The 20,895-nt window shown below is 30.9% G+C and overlaps 1 protein-coding gene across 1 annotated transcript; it reads left to right on the top strand.

The window, feature by feature from the left end:
* The first annotated feature begins 16,773 nt into the window (after positions 1-16,773).
* LOC115721147 (WAT1-related protein At1g09380) lies at positions 16,774-20,353 on the top strand. Its single transcript, XM_030650399.2, has 7 exons — positions 16,774-17,236; positions 18,605-18,667; positions 18,786-18,902; positions 18,985-19,240; positions 19,327-19,485; positions 19,631-19,782; positions 19,904-20,353. Exons 1-7 carry the CDS (start codon positions 17,046-17,048, stop codon positions 20,145-20,147), a joined length of 1,182 nt encoding a protein of 393 aa, XP_030506259.2. The 5' UTR covers positions 16,774-17,045; the 3' UTR covers positions 20,148-20,353.
* Positions 20,354-20,895: the final 542 nt, after the last annotated feature.

Genomic DNA, 20,895 nt, shown 5'->3' with positions numbered 1-20,895 from the left:
CAGATTTACTTATTAATATAGATCAGAAATAACATTTAATGTTGCATGGTTCACATGATTTATTTCATGATTATATGTATATAATGTATAAATTCATCTGAAACCCTTTTCACATACTTGATCCTGTTTATTGTGCCGTCAACACATTGGAAAGTAAACATGACTATGTGAATAAAGTTTCCTAGATTTATCAGACATAGGGTTTTACTGATATGATAATCTACAACAGAGTTTACTTGCATTTGGAGAAGTGTTATGTTCTTTCCAGAGCATTGGTTAAAGTAAAGCTCAGGTTGGATGCATGGAGTATGCATCGGAAGGGACCGATATTGAACTTTGACTTAGATTTATTAAACTTACCGTAATATCTATTCAAGTCAATATCGCCTAGTTGATCCTAGATCAAATGATCTTAATCCTGATATGATTAGGCTCAATCTCGAGAGGCTATTCGTGTTCTTTGATTTGTTAGTTAAGCCTACTTTTAAGTCAGGGTGAAACGTACATTTTGGGAACACGGTAATGCAATTGAGTGGGAGTGCTATCATAAACATGGAATCTATAGCTTCTATCTGGCGAATAGTAAGCAAAGGATGATCTCCTTCGAGCTTGACCAAACGAACATAAATGGTGGAGTACTCATTTCACATAAGCTGAAATATCATTTATACGGGGTCAAGTGTTTTAAGGAATAAATACATTGTAGGGTGTAACGGTAATTTAATCCCTTTACACTGTAGATCATTCATATAGAGGATCAGTGATCAAATTAGGATTATAACAATGGATAACTAATGATGTGTCTATATGGTGGAACATATAGATCATTCTATATACTGAGAGTGCAATTCTAAGTTCTATGCGTGGATTCAACGAAGAATTAATAAGTTAGTGAATTTTAGTGCTAAATTCTTGATCTACTTATTGGAAGCTCGGTTATATAGACCCATGGTCCCCGCACTAGTTGAGATAATATTGCTTGTAAGACTCATGTAATTGGTTTTGATTAATCAATTATAATTCTCAAATTAGACTATGTCTATTTGTGAATTTTTCACTAAGTAAGGGCGAAATTGTAAAGAAAGAGTTTTAGGGGCATATTTATTAATTATGATACTTTGTATGGTTCAATTAATAAATATGATAAATGACAATATTATTTAATAATTATTTATAGTTATTAAATAGTTAGAATTGACATTTAAATGGTTGAATTAGAAAATTGGCGTTTTTGAGAAAATCAAATGCAGAAAAGATAAAACTGCAAAATTGCAAAAAGTGAGGCCCAAATCCACTTGTATAGGGCCAGCCACTTTTGTAGGAAATTTAAACTGATTTTTTCATTATTTTAATGCCAAATAATTCAAACCTAACCCTAGTGGAATGCTATAAATAGATAGTGAAGGCTTCAGGAAATTTACACTTAAATTTCTACACTTCTGATTCAAAAAAAAACTGAGCCTTCTCTCTCCCTATCTTTGGCTGACCCTTCTCTTTCTCCTTCCCTCTTCAATTTCGAAAATCTTAGTGTGAGAGTAGTGCCCACACACAGCAAGTGATACCTCAATCATAGTGAGAAAGATCGTGAAGAAAGACTTTCAGCAAGAAGGAGTTTCAGCATCAAAGATTCAGAGAAAGAGATCCAGGTTCAGATATTGATAATGCTCTGCTACAGAAAGGAATCAAGGGCTAGATATCTGAACGGAAGGAGTCATTTAATTCCGCTGCACCCAATGTAAGGTTTCTTAAACTTTATATGTATTTATTTCATCGTTTTGGAAAGTTCATATTTAGGGTGTTAATAAACATACTTGTGAGTAGATCTAAGATCCTGGTAAAATAAATTCCAACAGTTGGTACATTGCTCCAGTATTTTTTAATTTAAATGGCATGACTTCATAACAATAAAGTCCCATGTTTGTTACAAAGCTCGTATGCTTTTTATCAGGGACATGCATTTTAATCTGGTTATATCCAGAATATGCATCCATAAAAGTCATCAACTCGTGTCCTGCTGTTGCATCCACTAACTGGTCGATCTTGGGTAGTGGGAAATAATCTTTAGGACATGCCTTGTTTAAACCAAAAAGTCTATACAAGTTCTCCAAGTGTCATCTGGTTTTGGGACAAGGACTGAATTTGAGATCTATGAGGGATAAAATGCCTCACGGATAAAATCATTAGTTAATAATTTGTCAACCTCTTCTTTGAGTGCACCTTGTCTCTTAGAATCTAATGGTCATCGCTTTTGTCTTTTTGCTGGATAATTGGGGTCGATATTCAGATGATGGCAGATTATCTTTGGACATATTCCCACCATATCTAAGTGGCTCCACGCAAACTGATACTGGTTTGACTTTAGGAAAATAATTAATTGCTATTTTAGTTCTTCCTCCAAATTCTTCCCAATACACATTTTTTGGGATTGTTTGGATTTAAAATAACTTCTTCCAACTCCTTAATAGGTTTGAGCTGGTTATTTTCATCTTGGATTCTAGGATCCAGATCTTTTTCTTCCCTCTTGCTTTCTTCAGTCAGGGTTACCATTAGTTGATGGTTGGCTCTCCTATTCTAAAGTTCTACTCGATAACACTCTCGAGCCAATAATTGGTCACCTCTGACTACTTCTACTCCTGCTTGTGTTGGAAACTTTTGGGACAAGTGTTTGATTGAACTTACTACCCCCATTCCTATTAGTGTTAGGCGACCCATCAATACATTTGGAAGATCAACAACTATGTACTCCTACATTTGTGTCGTTGATAAGGGTGGCTCTCCTACAGTCAGTGGAAAGCTCGATGATGCCTAAGCTAGCAACACTGTCGCCTGTAAATCCACACAGGCTCACCATGCATGGTTTCAACTTTGCATCCTCTAAACCCATCTTTTTCAATGTGTCCTTGTAGAGGATGTTGACTGAACTCCCATTGTCTACCAGCACTCTTTTCACTCTTTTATTGGCGAGTTGGACTATTATGACGAGGGGATCAACATGTGGATATTGTATGTGTTTTATATCTTCCTCCAAGAAGATAATTGGAGGTTCATTTAATTTTGCCTTTTTTAATGGTTCTGGAGCAAATGTCGATTGTCCATTTTTTATTTTATTTATGTACCTCTTTTAGGCATTATTACTATTTCCAGCGAGGTGCGACCCTCCCAAAATGACCAAGATATCCTCGCCTTCAACAGGAGGAGGTTGCATTCTCTGGTTATTCGGGTTATTAGGGTTGTTAGGCTAGTTAGGCTTGTTTTCTTGATGTCTTACATACTGCCTAAAGTATCCCAGCGAGATCAGGCTTTCTATATCGTCTTTCAGTTGTCGACATTCCTTAGTGGTATGCCCTATATCTTTGTGGAATCTGTAGTACTTCATTGAATCTCGCTTATGCCTTGCATGCCTCATTAGCTCAGGTTTGCAAAATGCAACCCTGTTTTCATTAGCGAGGAAAATGTTCTCGCGAGTCTCATTCAACTCAGTAAATACTGAATAAATTGATACATACTTGTCATGCTTTTTCTGTTTCTTTTTATTCTTGGATGATTCTTTCGAGTCATCCTTTCTTTTCGTGTTTGTGTTGGATTTTATGCCCTAAATAAAACTCATTTCATATAATCAGATTTACTTATTAATAAAGATCAGAAATAACATTTTATGTTGCATGGTTCACATGATTTATTTCATGATTATATGTATTTAATGTATGAATTCTTTTTAATTTCAGAACATATGAGTTTGTTAAAGATTATAGTGTTGTCAGCACAGTGGAATATAATCTTTATTATATGTTCAAAAATTTATTCCCTGATTTGTCAGAACACTGGATTTATACTGACATGGTATAATCAGCGATAGGTATTCTTACACCTTGGAAAAGTGTTATGTCCTTTCCAGGACATTGGCAAAGTTTACCAGTATCGGAGGTATGGATAATACATCGGAAGGGACCGATATTGAACTTTGATTAGATATATTAAAACTTACCGTAATATCTATTCAATTCAATATCACTTGTTGATCCTAGATCAAATGATCTTAATCCTAATATGGTTAGGTTCAATCTCAAGAGTGTTACTCGTGTTCTTTGATTTGTTAGTTAAGTCTACTTTTGGGTCAGGGTGATACGTACATTTTGGGAACACGGTAGTGCAATTGAGTGGGAGCGCTAACATAAATATGGAATCTATAGCTTCTATTTGGAAAATAGAAAGTAAAGGATGATTTCCTTCGAGCTTAACCAAACGAAGATAAATGGTGGAGATCTCATTTCACTTAGTTGAAATATCATTTATACAGGGTTAAGTGTTTTAAGGATAAAATACATTGAAGGTGTAGCGGTAACAGTAGTGCCTTTTCAATGTAGATCATCTATATAGAGGATCATTGATCACATTAGGGTTATAACAATGGATAACTAATGACGTGTCTATATCGTGGAACATATAGAGCGTTCTATATGACTGAGAGTGCAATTCCAAGTTCTAAGTGTGGATTCAATGAGGAATTAATAAGTTAGGGAATTTACTTGGTAAATTCGGTTCGACTTATTGGAAGCTCGGTTATATAGACCCATGGTCCCCATACTAGTTGAGACCATACTGCTTGTAAGACTCAGTTAATTGATTTTAATTAATCAATTATAATTCTAAAAGTTAGACTATGTCTACTTTATGAATTCTCACTAAGTAAGGATGAAATCGTAAATAAAAGGGTTTCTATGTTTAATTATTAATTAAGAGACTTTGTATGTCTAATTAATAATTATTTTAAATGACAATATTATTTAATAATCTATTTTAGTTATTAAATAATTAGTTTTGGCATTTAAATGATTAGAATTGGAAAAATGGTATTTTTGGAGAAATAGAAATAAAATTGAGGAAACTGCAAAATCTAAGTGAGGCCCATTTCACCCTATGGCCGGCCACCTCTTTGTGTGTTTCCCAATTATTATTTTTAATTTTAATTTCCATGTAATTGCTAATCAAAGCCTAGCAATAATAGGAAAGTGGTGGATCACACTAAATAAGGCAGTTAATCAATTACACAGTAAAAGAGGAAACTGTGTATTTGGAAAGTTGTGCTCTCCCTTTTCCCTATATAAAGCAACCCTTGTTCTCTTCTCTTGTATGCTTAAGACCACGAAATTAAGAGAGAAAAAGAGAGAAAATTTCGAAATCCTTGTGAGATGAGTAGTGCTCACACACATCAAGTGGTACCTCAATCATAGTATGTAAGACTATGGAAATTCTGCATCAAAGAAGGAGAAAAGAAGATCCAGGTTCAGATCTTGGTGATGCTCTGCTACAGAAAGGAATCAAGGGCTAGAGATCTGAACGGAAGGAGTCATAATATTCCGCTGCACCCACTGTAAGGTTTTTTTAACTTTATATGTGTTTATTTTCATTGTTTTAGAATTCATATTAAGTTGTTAATCAAACATACATGATAGTAAATAGATCCTGGTAAAATAATTTCCAACAGTTTGAACCACTAGAATTGTCCACTTTAGTTGAGACTATGCTTGTTGTTGCTGTACTGGTGCTGGGTTTGCTTCCCGAGCCCATTTTCAACAACTTCTTTTCATTTCTTGCTTCCTCTTTACGCCCAAAAACTTGTGCTCTTTCATTGAATTTATTACTGTTCGTCACAGGGCGACCCTGGAGATCATCCCATAAATCACCTCCTGTCATGGGTAAGTCAGTTGTGATTCCTGCTTAAAGTGTTGTGAGTTGAATACTTTCATTCAAGTTTTTTACTTTTGCAACGGCTATGCTAAAGCGACTTAAATAAGCCTTAAGTGACTCTCCTGGTTGTTACTTTATATTGGTTAAGGACGATGCTTCAGGTCGTCGGTCTCTTGCGGCTTGAAATTGCTTTTTAAAGTCCCTGGATAACTGTTCACAGGATGTTATGGAATGATGTATAAACTTGTCGAACCAGCTGCTCGCAGCTCTTGTTAAGGAGGTTGGGAATAAAATACAACTCAAATTATTCGAGATATTGTTGGCTCGCATGATAGTGTTAAAGTTGTTTAAGTGAGCAACTGGGTCTTTGGTCCCATCGTACTGCGAAACATGTGGGTTCTTAAATCCCTGAGGAAACTCAGAATTTAAGATATTTGGATGGAATGGCTCGGTGTCTTCATCCGAGTCGTAGCCTGGAAATTTACCATGTTTACCATCCTGATATTTTTTTGAATTTATCCTCTAGTTCAATTATTCGTAGTTGGATGGGGTCCACTTGTTGCTGATTAGTATTTTGATTAAGTTGATGACACAAATCAAGTGCATTTTGGTTTAGACTCTCGCAAAGATCAAGTTGTCTTTAATTTAGGTGCTTGCAAAGATCAGGCTGCCTTCGCTCATAATTACTTACATTTCTTGTCTCTAAATAACTCTCGAATTGATAGCTTTGTGAATTGCTTATGCTTTCTTGGTCAGCATAATAACGTCGAGATCTACTTCCTTCTCGCGTATGTCTACTAGACCGACTATGCCCTCGAGATCTTGATTATCTCAAGCTTGAACTTGCTTCATCTCGCACTGGCCTTCTCCTCTAAAAGAGATTAGATACATGTCCTCTGTTCAAGTACATGTATACATTGTCACTACCCGCTCATGATGATCGTTGAGGATGCCTCGGAGGAAGCCCACTTGACCTTGGTTGATTTCTAGGGTTTCTCTCATTATTACAAGGGATTCCCTAGTTCTTTGGTCGAGGCTGTCGTGCCTCTTATCATTCCTGTGAGATGCTTCTGGCATGTCAGTTCGTTCATTCCCTTGGTTATTAAATCCATGGGAAGTTTGTAGAACATCTCATTGATGTTCTTGGTTCCTTGTATTATTAGGATTTGTCTGATTGTCCATTGGAGCATCCCTTGTATTCCCAGGTTGTTCTTCCTGAGTATTTGGGGGATCCCCTTAGTTTGTTTCCTTCCTCATGGTTCTGGAGCCTCGAGGTCTTCCTCGTGGTCTTCTTACCGTTAAATCATGTTAGTTTTGAGGAACTGTTCCCTGTGTCATCCTGGTCATTACAGCCTCTCTTTCCAACTTAGTGTTTCATCGGTTAGATTTAGCTAATCGTTGCCGGAGTTGTCTATTTTCTAACTCTACCAATGGTATGTATCTAGTTGGATCATAAGCATCCTCACTCCTAGGCACGTATCTGGCAGAGTTATTAGCATCTTCGTTCCTTCGTTCTAGAATTTGATCACCATCACCATTGTTCCTCTTTGAACATGGTGTTTTAGAGGTGTTGGGCCTTTGATATCCCATGGGCTCTTTGCCAGGACGATGGATTGTTTCCTCAAGTTGATTATTGTTACATTAATCATCACCGACCATTGAATGTGAGTAAATAAAGTTTATAAGGAGGGATTTTTCTGAATTTTTATCACCAATAAAAGTACCAGACGGTTAACGCAGATTTTCGTTAACCAAATCAAATAGCCTTTTGTAATAAATATACTACAAAAATAAATAAGTAATAAATGATAAGATAACACCAGATATTTTTACGTAGTTTTGTAGTTAAAATCTACATACTCCACTAGTCCTTATTATTAGGGATATTAATTGAGTTCAGAATACAATATCAAAATTTGAGTAATAGTCTTTTCTCTCTCCAATGCGTCCCTTTTTTTATAAAATCTGTCCCTATTTATAGGAATATAAGTTGGCAGTTACTCTTTTTGGGATTGATTCAAATATAATGGTTCAGGAATATGGACCATCCTCACGTTTCATTTAATCACATGTGGGATAATATCTAATAACCACTCAACCGCTCTTTACTTTTATCCTTTAGACGGTTATTGCTGACTTAGAAGGTTATATCTCGCTTGATATGAGTTATCATCCTTGTCCATCTTTAATAAAAGAAAATGCTAAGTGTTAGGAGGTAGTTCACCTCGTCGCATCCTTTTATTCAAATCAGTATTGTGAGGTGACTATCTCGCTATGTGTAGCACAAGGTTGTTGTATGTTATTACATTTATTCTGCTCAAGTGGATGAATATCTCCTTCTTGTCTGTATATTCTGAGGTAGGCATATTGTAACGCCCTAATGCTAAGGCACGCTACAATAATTTTTCAATTGCAATGCTATCTTTGCTAATCAAAGAATTTTCTCAAAAATCGTGTCAATTTAAAACTTTAGTATTAACTTTTAAACTTTACATAATTATTTACAAAAGTCGGGATCCCGTTTCTAAACCTTCTTACAAAATATTCCAAAACACAATAATCAGGTCGCACAGCGACTACAAAATGACAACCCCAGATGTTCCGAGACCGAACTCTCTAGGTTGCGCCGCCATGACATGTATAATCCCATCCAAGCTCAAGCTCACTCCTATTCAGCCATCGCCTTTCCTTTACTTACACATGAAAGTAGAACTGTGAGTCGACAGACTCAGTAAGAAAATCATATAACATATCATATAATAACGACTTGTATCTAGGCGCCCATACACCTATTTACAAGGCTTAACACATGAGTAAGAACGTTCCATACTAAGGTACAGCCACTGTACCACATACACTATGTACCTCATTGCATGAGTGTTGGTAGGGTTTGTTTCGTACCCTGAGTACCACTGAGTGATATCCACACACATCGTGTACTTTCCTGTACTTGTACTGGTAACACAGTAATGTACTCTTTAAACCACATACATTATACCAATGCACTCTATACCATTTTCTGTACAAGTGTTGGTAGTGTACTAACCATATAAGCATGCATATACATTATGTAACGCCCTAACAAATAGGCACGCTACCCAAGGTGATTAAGAAACCCTAATCCCCTAAACGGGATTACAAGTAAAATAAGCGCGGGAAATTTAAACTTTTAACTAAAACAAAATGAAAATTAAACTTGTAATAACTTTAACTTTATAATAAAAAATTACATGTTTCGGGTATCAGAGCCTTGACCCAACTGGAAGTGTGGTCAATGAGGACGTCGGACCCTGCAAGGGGGGTGATTGTGACAGACAGTAATCTCGTGATCCATAAGGGGAAATACCGGGTAAGCTGGGCAATCCTGCAAGTTTGTATGATTTTGAGATTGTGTAGATATGGGACTGTACAGTTGAAGAGAGCTTAAATGGATTGATTGGTACTACCTATATCAATAAGGTGCATCTTGTTTTTCGGTAGCCCATCATGAAAGAACTCCACGGTTAAGCATGCTTGACCTGGGATAATTTAAGGATGGGTGACCTCTTGGGAAGTTTTCCCAAGAAGCGTGCGAGTGAGGACAAAGCACACTGGAAATACTCGTTTGGTTTGTAGGGTCAGTCGTCAGTCCATGAAGCAGCCAGAGTGGCGTACTCGTGTTGGGTGTAAGGGCCCAATGGAGGCTTGAAGCGGGGACATTACAAATGTGCTTTCTAGGGCATTAGTAAAGTAAACCAAGATTGGATGTATCAGCTATACATCAGACTAGACCGATTTTAACAGTAGAAAATATATCATAAACTTAAAACTTATTGTTATATATCTTTTAAGTCAATATCACTTAGTTGATCATAGATCATTTGATCTCAATCCTGAGATGATTAAGTTCTAGCTTAATTGTATTGCACAAGTTCTTTGATTTGTTCTTTACCAGCTTACCCGTAGGACTAGCCCATACTTACATCTTGAGAACTCAGTAATGCAATTGAGTGGGAGTGTTAATCATATACATATATATAAACATCTATAGTTTCTATGTCTATTAGAAGTCAGCGATAGTTTCCTTTGAGCTTGGCTAAAGACAATAAATAATAGAGGTCTCATTTCAGTAATTATATTAGTTTCTCAAAATATTATTTACAAGTAGCTAAGTATTTTAAGGATAAAATATATTGAAGAGCAAAACAGTAATTTCATCACTACTCAATGTAAACTGTCTATAGAAGATCAATGATTGTTGTTCGAAACAATTGATAATTAATAGTGTATCTATATTTGATATATAGAACTTCTATGTAATCAAGAGTGTGTGATGCTAGATCCATAGTGGAGTCATGAGGAATTAATAAGCTAGATAATTCACTTTGTAAATTTCAAGATATGCTTATTAGGGCTTGGTTACATAGGCCCATAGTCCCCACACTAGATGAGATATTTAATAGGGCTATTTACAAAAATATGGAAAAATGAAGATATATTTTGATATATGTGGCATAAAAACTTAATTACCTTAAATATGGTTTTTTTTTAAAAAAAAAACTTACAAATATGGGAAAAAGTCATGAGGAATGCCATAAAAAATTTTAAATTTGTGTTTCTTTTTATTTTTTTTTTCTTTTTTTAAAAAATAAAACACTAAAATAAATGAAAAATGATCTCAACAGTAAATGTTATTTTTTTTTACAGAAATTAAACTTGTTTTTTTATTTAAACTACTGTTTGTTTTTTTTGTTAAAAACTAATTATTTCATTAAAAGTAGCAGAAAGAAAAAAAAAACAAGTTTCATCAACATCATCCTGAAAAAAAATAATATAAAAAAATATAATCTAAAAATAATACAAACTTTAAAAATCAGTTTCATCAACATTGAAAGAAACTAATAATTTCATTAAAAGAATAAAAAAAATAGTTTCATTATGTTATTACAAATTTTTAATTTTAAGTTACTTTTTTATTATTTTGTTTCTAGATTCGAAACTTATACTTATATTTTGTTTTTAATATTGGTATGCATGGTGTGTTGTTTTGATTATATGTGTGATTAGTATTTTTTTTTTTTTTGTATTTTTGTGTGTATATTTTTTTTATTTGATTGTCTGATGAAACTGGTTTCAGCAGTTAACTTTATAATTAACATTTATATTTTGTTATGATTTTTTATAGCGTAAAAATTAGTTTCACAGGTTTTATCTGTTCTGTAATGGGGTTGCTCCATTTTTATAATATTATTGTATTTTTTTTAGTTTGTATAAAACCAGTTTTATTATTGTATGATATTTGAACAATAATTTTATTTTATTTTAAATAATCAGTTTCTGACACACATATTATTTTATTATTTTCATAATTGGTTTTTTTTAAGTAACTAGTTTTCATAACTGTTTTTTTTATTGTTGTTCATAATTGAGTTTTAAGTTTCAATTTTTTTATTTAATTATTTCAAGAAACTGGTTTTTATTTGTTTGTTTTTATTTTGGTTGTTTTACTAACTGGTTTCTCACATTCTACTGGTTTTTTTCTTTTTGTTATTCTTTTATGGTTTTTATTGCATTTTTGTCTCTTTAATTTTCTTTGTTTCTTTTTTTCTCTTTGATTTTAATTTCTGTGACTCTTTGTTATATTTGCTACATAATGTATGTTTAAATCAATTCTATTTTTTGAGCAAGCAAATAAAAATTAAATGTTAAAATAAAGAATGAAGTTAAAAGTTTGGTTATTAGGTATTGATATAAAATTTATATGTTCAAAACTGGATTTTAAATTTAGTATTGTTTGTAAAAGTTTAGTTATTAGGCATTGTGTAATTTTCATTATGTTATTTATGAAACTATTTTTTTTTTGCCTCTTTTAACGAAATAATTAGTTTCTTTTAATATTGATAAAACTGGTTTTTAAAGTTAGTATCGTTTTTAGATTGTAATTTTTTTCATTAACTTGTTGATGAAACTATTTTTTTTATTCTTTTAATGAAATTATTAGTTTCTTTCAATGTTGATGAAACTAGTTTTTAAAGTTTGTATTCTTTTAGATTATGATTTTTTATATTCTTTTTTTTCATGATGATGTTGATGAAACTGATTTTTTTTTTCTACTGTATTTAATAAAATAATTAGTTTTTAACAAAAAAAAATAAATAACAATTTAAATAAAAAAACAAGTTTAATTTCTGTAAAAAAAATGAGATGCAAAAATGTACACTTATTATATATATATATATACAAAGAGAAAAAAATAATAGTTTGAGAAAAAAAAAAGAGAGAGAGACACGAAAAGAAATTAGAAAAAAAAAAGTCATCAACTGACTTAAAAAATGAAAAGAAAAAACAGAGCCAAAATTGACTAAAAAATATATAAAAAAGAAAAAAAAAACTTTTTAAAACTTTAATAAGTAAAAAACAGTAAAAAAGAAAAAGAAAATTAAGAAAAGTATAAATATAAAATATTTTTTGTCAAATTATAAATGTAATGTTTGAAAAAAAAAAAGTTAGTATTTGGTATAAATTTTCTAAATAAAAAGAAATCCTAAATTGTAAAAGTAAAATAAACTAAAAAAAAAAACTAGTTAAGATAGAAACAAAAACATGAAATATGGGTTTGGATAATAGGTTTACAAAAATATGGCATATCAAATACCATAAAAAGTCTTAAATGTGAAAAAATGTCATAGAAGAGTGACAAACCTATAAATACCATATTTTTGTAACTTTCTTACAAAATCCCATATTTCATCTAATTTTCACTATTTAATATTATTTTGTAGTCTCAATAACTTGATTTATTTACATAGGCCCATAGTCTTATTTATGAATTTTACTAACGGAGGACATATTTGAGAAAAAAAGAGAATTTAGCATTTATTTATTAGTTAATAGATTTTGGAGGGTCTAATTAACATTAAATGGTAATTTTTTTTTAATAATTAATTGTAATTGTTAAATAGATAAAACTAGCATTTAAACAATTAGAATAGAAAAATGATATTTTTGAAAAAAAAATCAGTTTCATAAAAGAAACAATAAAATGATAAAATTCAAACCCATTGACCTCAATAATAAATTCGGCCAAGGCTTGAATTTTAGACTATTTTTTTTTAATTCTATTTAATTCTAATTATAACACTAGTGAACACTATAAATATAATATGATAGCCTTTTTATAACACTTGTGACTTACCTTTTGTCGGACAAGTAGAATTAAAAGGAGAGCTATTATATTATATATAAAATTTTCAAAAATTTTTTAGTTTTTCTCCTCAAAATTTCGTGCTTCTTAATATTGAGTGATTGTCCACGTGTCAAAATAATACTCATAATAGTGAGGAAGGTTGTATTACTCGTTTGTCGTCTGTCTGAAGGAGAATCCAAGTTCAAATTTGCCACAGGAAGGATTAAGGGTAGATCTGAACGGATAGAGTCATATCATTTCGCTACAATCAATGTAAAGTTTTCTTAACTTTATATGTGTTTATTTATCATTTTAGGATTGCTCACATTTAGAATGTTAGATTTTTTTTTTTTTTTTTGATTACTGGCAACAGCCAAACAAGCAAGACAAACAAAACAAGAGAAACAACAAACAATCCAAAAGAAACAAAGGACGGTGACCCAGAAAAAAACAAGGCCTGGGCAAACTAAGTGCTAAGAAGAAAACTAAAATAAAAAACTACAGAAAGTAAAAAAAACTACTACAGCCGAATGTCTCCTACACAGCCATCTGCAATCCAAGACTGCAGGGAACCATCAAAATCGGACAAATCAAAGGTACCAAAGTTGTTATTTTGATTTGCCCATTTGGCCAAAGCATGGGCCACACCATTATGTCTCCGGGAAGTCCAATGAGTCTCCCAGTTACATAACGAACCAGTTGCACTAAGGAAGCTTGATATCAGCTCTCTCGTATTGTGGTGTAAATTCTTGCAATCTGAACGTGTTGTCCGAATTGAATCAATCGTTGCCGCCGAATCACTCAGAAAGATCACATTCTTGTAGCCCAACGAAACTGCTGATTCCGCTCCTTTACTAATAGCATGGAGTTCACCAGGGAGTGGGTCACAATAGTTTGATATAAATGTAACAATTTTTACAATCCTATTGTCCTCATCATAGAATATTGTCGCACCTGCAGATTGGGAATTACCAATAGATATGTCTGAATTACAAGTTATCCAACCTGGGGGAGGAGCAAACCATTGTGAGTCGTGTAGTGTTGCAGATAAGTTGGAATTCAGCAACTCAATTTCCTTGAATCGTAGGTTGATCCCGTTGATCACCAAGCCAATTGGAGTTGAGTTCCCTTCATGACAGAGTTTGTTCCTTACCCTCCATATGTTTTCAAATATGATGGCTGCCCCACCTAAAAAGGAGTCTAGTTGTTGTATACCTTGCCTATGTTGAGGGTTGGAGAACCATTTCAGCCACTCGTCCCAAGACGTGAATGTTAGATTATAGTTATTAATCAAATATACATATAGTAACACTACAAAAAATCTTATTTTTAGTCACAACAAAATTTGTGACTAAAATTAAAGTAAAAAAACTGTGACTAATTATAAATCACCATTCCTATATTGTGACTAAAAAGCCTGTGCCTAAAAGTATTAGTTACAAAAATTATAATTTATTGTGATTAAATGTGTTTTTAGTCACAATACTAGTTGTGACTAAAACTAAATTATAGTTACCACTTGTATCTAAATACTATGCTTTAGTCACATGTAATTTTTTGTTGTGACTAAAAGTCACATTTAGTCACAAAATTTTATGTTGTGACTAAAATATTATCACTAAAGATAGTTTTTTTTTTGTAGTGTAAATTAAGATCTTGGTAAAATAATATCAAATTTAGTATATAATTAGCTCATTAATCGTAATAAAAATATAAAAATATAGAATACGAATTTAAATTCGTATAAGAAAACAAGTTAGTGTGTTTAAGAAAATAAGATTAACACGATTAAAAGCACGACGCGAATTTAAACACACTACACAAATATCGGGTATAGACCGTGCTAGGCTGCCTTATAAAATTGTTGACACGACACGACATGATCTATATTTTTTTTATGGTTTGACACAACTTGTATTTTCACAATCTTTTCAAAATATAGGGCAAGCCAACACCACATACATATATTTACAACTCTAATTGGTTAGTGGCTATTCACTGTAGCGTGAGGTAAGATTTAGCTAATGTTTTATGGTAAAAGAAAGAATAATAATGAACTCTTTATCTCTCAAAAAGAAATAAATAAAGGAAAAAAAATTAAAAAGTGAAAGAAAAAGAAAAGAAAGATACATAATAAGATTATAAACAAAATTTAACCAATGAAAGCATGAAAAGAAAAATTGTCACCAATATGATCACGGTGAAATGCGTCACATATAAATGGTGATGAAAAGTTAGTGATCATGACAAAGTGTTGCCAAGAATCTTTTCTTTAATAATTGATCATCTTTATACGTTTCATATACATATCGTTATGAAAACCATTTCAAGAAAATACAAAAGAATATCACATTATTTCTAATATTAAGTATTATATATTTACAAGCATATAATTTGGCTAAGTTGTACATGAGAAAAAACCCTTCTAAACGGCAATCCAATATATTTGATTAACTCACATGTAGTGTAGCGTGGCTAGTACATCGTAGCTCACAGCTTAATAAATAACAATAATAATGATAATAATATTCACTCACTCTCATGACACCCCCAACTTGACTAAATTCTTTTCCCTAAAAAGAAAATTAGAGTTATGATATATATACTTTAAAGGTTTAAACCATAAAGTAGACCATTTGTTATATGGTGGATGATGATGAGTTTCTTACTAGGTGTGTGTTATACATTGTACAGAGGGACCCATATATGTACATATACTCATATATACACATATAAAAATACAAGAAACTTTTTAGGTAGGTATATATATTTATGGTGTACCCCTTAAAAGAGATACACTAATACATTATTATCTGTTTTAGTGTCTGAAATAATTTTTTAGTTAAATTTTTTCTCATGGTCATGTAAATTATAGTTATTTAAGACATCATGCAAAATTTTAAGAAATTTGGAAAAGTTAAACACGCCGAAAATTGTGTTCTGACAGTGTGTTGCACGCGTGATTATTTTATTTTATACGCGTGTAAAATAGACTGTTTGAACATTATTTTCTATATGTAAATTATTCAGAATCTCTCAAAATTTTGTAGGATATGTTAAATAGCTATAACGTACATGAATATGAAAAAAAAAATTAGACTAAATTTTTTTTCTGAAATAATACATCTTTTTTAAAGGGATGCATTGTAGAATCACTCAATATTATATTATAATTATAAAACACAAACAATAATTTACGATATGTCAAAAATAAAATTTAAATTAGTAAATTAAATGCGCTTAAAAAATAATAAGTATACGTGTAATGTAGAATCAAGATTTCTTATTAAAAAGTAGTATCTCTATTGTGTTAAATTAATCAAAATTTAACACGTCAATTAATTTTTTATTTAGTCAATAAAAGTAATTAACATATTCAATATAAATTAAATTAGTTAATGTATCAAATTTTGATTGATAACATCAATTTTTAAGAGGAAATCTTAATTCGTAACATGTAACGTACTAATAACTATTTTAATTTTATTTTTGATATTTTAAATTATCAATAATGTGGATCAATAACTACAATATATGTTTTTTTATATAAAAGAAATTAAGTAATTATATTTTATATATATTTATAGTGAAAAGAGAAAACAGAGTCCTAGTGATGATGATCCTATAGCAAATGCTATAAATATATATAGTATTGAGGGTGACGTGGAATTGGGTATGTGTAGTAGCTAGCTTGTTGAAGGGGTTTGATAATAATTTAGATATATGAATGAACAAACAAAGTAGCTAGCTAGGTACGTATATAGCCAAAGACAAAACTGAAAGGCAGCGTCTTTAATGTAAGTAGTGGCAATCGGTTTTGGCTTCTACCTCATGCAGCAGCACAAGTGTGTTGTTACTTACAAGAAATATACATATCATATATATATATATATAATATATATCATCAATCCCATTAATCTTTTTTTCTCCTTTTTTTCATGTAACATTTTCTTTTCTCTTATTACTTTCCGTTCACCATTTATTATGTCTATATATATGTACACCCTCTCCTCATTTCTATATCTTCATATCATCATATAATTCACTTCTCTCTTTCTCTATACGGCCTCTTAGTTCTGTTCTTATATTTTCTTTTCTAATCTCTCTCTATATATAATAAATAGAGAGAGAGAGGAGAGAAAGAAAGAGTACTATTTATACTTATATATAATTATAATTAATTAAAATAAAGATGGGAATAATGAAGTCAAGAGTAGGAGATTGCATGCCATTCTTGGTAATGGTTATAGTGCAATTTTGCTATGCAGGGATGAATATTACGTCCAAAGTTGCCTTGGACTCTGGAATGAACCCTCTTGTTCTTGTCTCTTATCGCCAAATATTTGCCACTTTAGCCATTGCCCCCTTCAGTTTTCTCGAATGGTACGTATATCTATATACATCTATGTCATATAAATATATATATATAGACTTATCCTATATATACATAGTTTGATCAAATTTTCTTCATCTGAGTACAATAGTGTGTGTGCAAGTATGTTTTCATTTGGTGATTTTAATTATTATTGCTAGTCTATATAATAATAATGCAAATCTTGAATATATCTTTTTTCCTCAAAAGAAAAAAAAAATTCTTGATCAATAACAAAAATAATTATATAGCTGCTATATCTAAAGACTGATATGGGTTTGTAATTATAATTTGATGCTCGTATATATGTATATATATTAATGTGTATGTTGAAAAGAGCGTATACACTGTGTATACATATTAATTTTTGTTGTTGTTGTTGTGATAACTAATTAATTTTTATAATATATATATCCTTAAAATGGGAACTTATATATAAATAGGGTTAAATATTTATATTTATATGGTGTTTGTTATATATATATATATGTTAATAAAAAAATTAATAATTAATCCATATTGTAGAATAAGCAAGTTTTGGCTGATTAACAAATTGGTTGGTGAAATCCTTAAATAAAGCAAGAAAAGAAGCAGAAGAGTAGTGTATTACTAATGGTGTTTTCACCTTTAAACCTCCCTAAAAACTGAGAAGGACAAGAAATATTGTACTTTCTCATAATCCTTAAATAAGACATATATTATTTTTGTGGAGAACTACCAAAATTATATATTAATAAAATAATTAAAAATTCAATTAATTAATTTCCCTCGTTTTGTACATGTACACTCCAATGTTGAAAACAGTTAAGAATTCTAGAACGTAATTAACCAAAAGTACACACTGAAATAAGATCCAAACACTATATAGAGAGAGAAGCGTGATAAAATTTTAGTTTTAATAAAAAGAAAATTAATAAGTTGAATTATTATTATTATTATTTGCAATTCCAATAATATTGACACGCTTTGCATGTGAACATTTTATTGTCGTTTAATTTGGCTCTAACGTAACGTATACTATATTCCCTTTGTCTAAAAACATGCACTCGTTATTATTTGGTAATAATATTTACATATATATATACACATTTTTGTCGTTTTACTTCATATTGGCCATAATTGTGTTAAGAAGAAACTTTTCATGATATATATACCATCTATGGTTCGTGACTCCGCAAAAAGCATAACAATAATAATAATAATAATAATAATAATAATAATAATAATAATAATAATAATAATAATAATAATAATAATAATAATCAAAACTGAATTTATATATACTTTATATTATTATAATTAATTAATTTGCGTAAAAAATATATCTCATCACAAGCTAACTTTATTTCCCTTTAATTTTGGTTATTATTATATTATAGGAAAACAAGACCGAAGATCACATTGCCTATTTTGTTCCAGATTTTCTTATGCTCTTTGACTGGGTAAGGACTCTTAAAAATCCATCCTTATTCAACAAAAGTTGATTATTCTTTAAGCATAACTTACTTAATTAAACATTGATATATGATTAAATAATTGGTTTATAATTAATTAATGCAGGGCAGTAGCTAATCAAGTGTTTTACTTCATTGGCTTAAAATACTCATCAGCAATAATAACTAGTGCATTATCTAATATTCTCCCAGCAGTCACATTCCTCCTTGCTGTCATTTTCAGGTATATATATGTATTATTAATGTGGTTAAATTAATTAATTATAATAATTTGTGTTTAATTGGTTATTAATACATGTCTACAGACAAGAATCAGCTGGGTTAAGGAAGAAAGAAGGAATAGCTAAAGTGGTAGGAACAATGTTATGTGTAGGGGGAGCCATGTTACTGTCGTTTTACCACGGTGAAAATATCAATTTGGGTAAATCTAATATTCACTGGTCTTATCTTGACGAAGCCAGAGTCCCTACTACCACTACTTCTACTCCCACAAACCCACTCTTAGGCCCTATTTTCATTATACTAAGCACCGTTGGTTGGGCTGCATGGTTCATCATCCAGGTAATAATTAATAATTAATTACTAATTATAGAGTCATTATATATATAATTAATTATTTTTTTTTCTTTTTGAAAAATAAAAAAAAGGCTGGATTGAGTGAGAAGTTCCCAGCTCCATACACAACGACGACGTTAATGTGCTCGATGGCGAGCGTGGAGTGTGGGGCCATTGGCATGATTGTCGAACACAACATGTCGGCTTGGTCTTTGACCAATAACATTTGGCTTGTTGCTTCTCTCTACGCGGTAATTTTCATTTTAATGTCGTAATTTTCACTTATACTAATTATTACAATAGGAAAAAAAAATTGATAACAATATTAGAAAATTACTTTAAGAATTTACTTGCAATAAAAAAGAGCCAATAACATATAATAAAAATTAATTGCAGGGAGTTATGGGTTCAGCAGTGGCATTTTTCCTAACATCTTGGAGTATACAAAGAAAAGGTCCACTCTACGTGTCAGTGTTTAGTCCCATGTTACTGATTGTGGTGGCTATTTTCAGTTGGGCTCTTCTATCTGAGAAAATTTATGTTGGAACGTACGTATATATATATATATGTTTTAACTCACAAAAAATTATATTTTTTATTAATCTCTATCATATATATATACATATATATATATATATAATAATGTATATATCTGTATGAATATTGCAGGGCAATAGGGTCAGTTTTGATAATTGGGGGACTTTATGCTGTTCTATGGGGTAAGAATAAGGAGATGAAATTACTACAAGATGTGAAAGCACCAAAGGTAGTTGTACTAATAGAAGAGAAGGATGATCAATATGATGATATCAGTAGTGACTTGGAATTACAAACCACTCCCTATGTTCATTTTCCCAAGTGCAAACATAATAACCAAGATCATCATCATCTCGACACTAATATAATTATATAATTATTTAGTGATTAATTAAAGAAGAAAAAGAAAAAGAAGAAGCAATACTAGCTAGCTAGCTATATAGCTAGATCGGATTGTTAATTAGTACTGGTCCCTCGATCAGTAAACTACTTATAATTTATTTTCATCATGATATATATATGTGTATGCATGAGTACTACTTTATATATTTGTCACTTTATTAATCAGTAATTTGGCTTTTGTATTTTGTATTTTTGTTATGATCTATATGATGATATGATATGCTTAATTATTGTGTTTTAATTTTTTTTAAAAGGCACTTTATTATTTCATATAAAATATAGCAATAATTATTTCATTCAGCTGGTTTTTTTATATAGCAAAACATCAAGGTTTTTAGGTAAAAACAATGTTATATATTAATGTATAGTATATTACTAATTTTAGTTTTTTTTTTTTTACAACTCTAATCTAAAACATACAAGATTATGATCATATATACATATTGATCAATATAACACTTTGGACACTCGTGAAAAATTATAAAAACTTGTAATATCCTCTAAATAATAAAGATCTTAATTAATTAACTAATAATATAATAATAAAATTAGCTTAGAAATAAAATACAACTATCATAGAAAAATAACTAATCCAGATAACGAAATGCAACTCCAATAGTCAAATACCACTAGCCAATAATAATTAGCAATCAAAAAGCCCACAAAAATCTTAACCTGTGTGTTTGGTAGAGGGGATTTATGGATAGATAAATGTGTGGAAG

Source organism: Cannabis sativa, chromosome 2 (genome assembly GCF_029168945.1).
Source record: "Cannabis sativa cultivar Pink pepper isolate KNU-18-1 chromosome 2, ASM2916894v1, whole genome shotgun sequence".
NCBI classification, from domain to species: domain Eukaryota; kingdom Viridiplantae; phylum Streptophyta; class Magnoliopsida; order Rosales; family Cannabaceae; genus Cannabis; species Cannabis sativa.
Note: the sequence above shows the minus strand (reverse complement) of the source record. Positions and strands in the feature narration are given on the sequence as shown.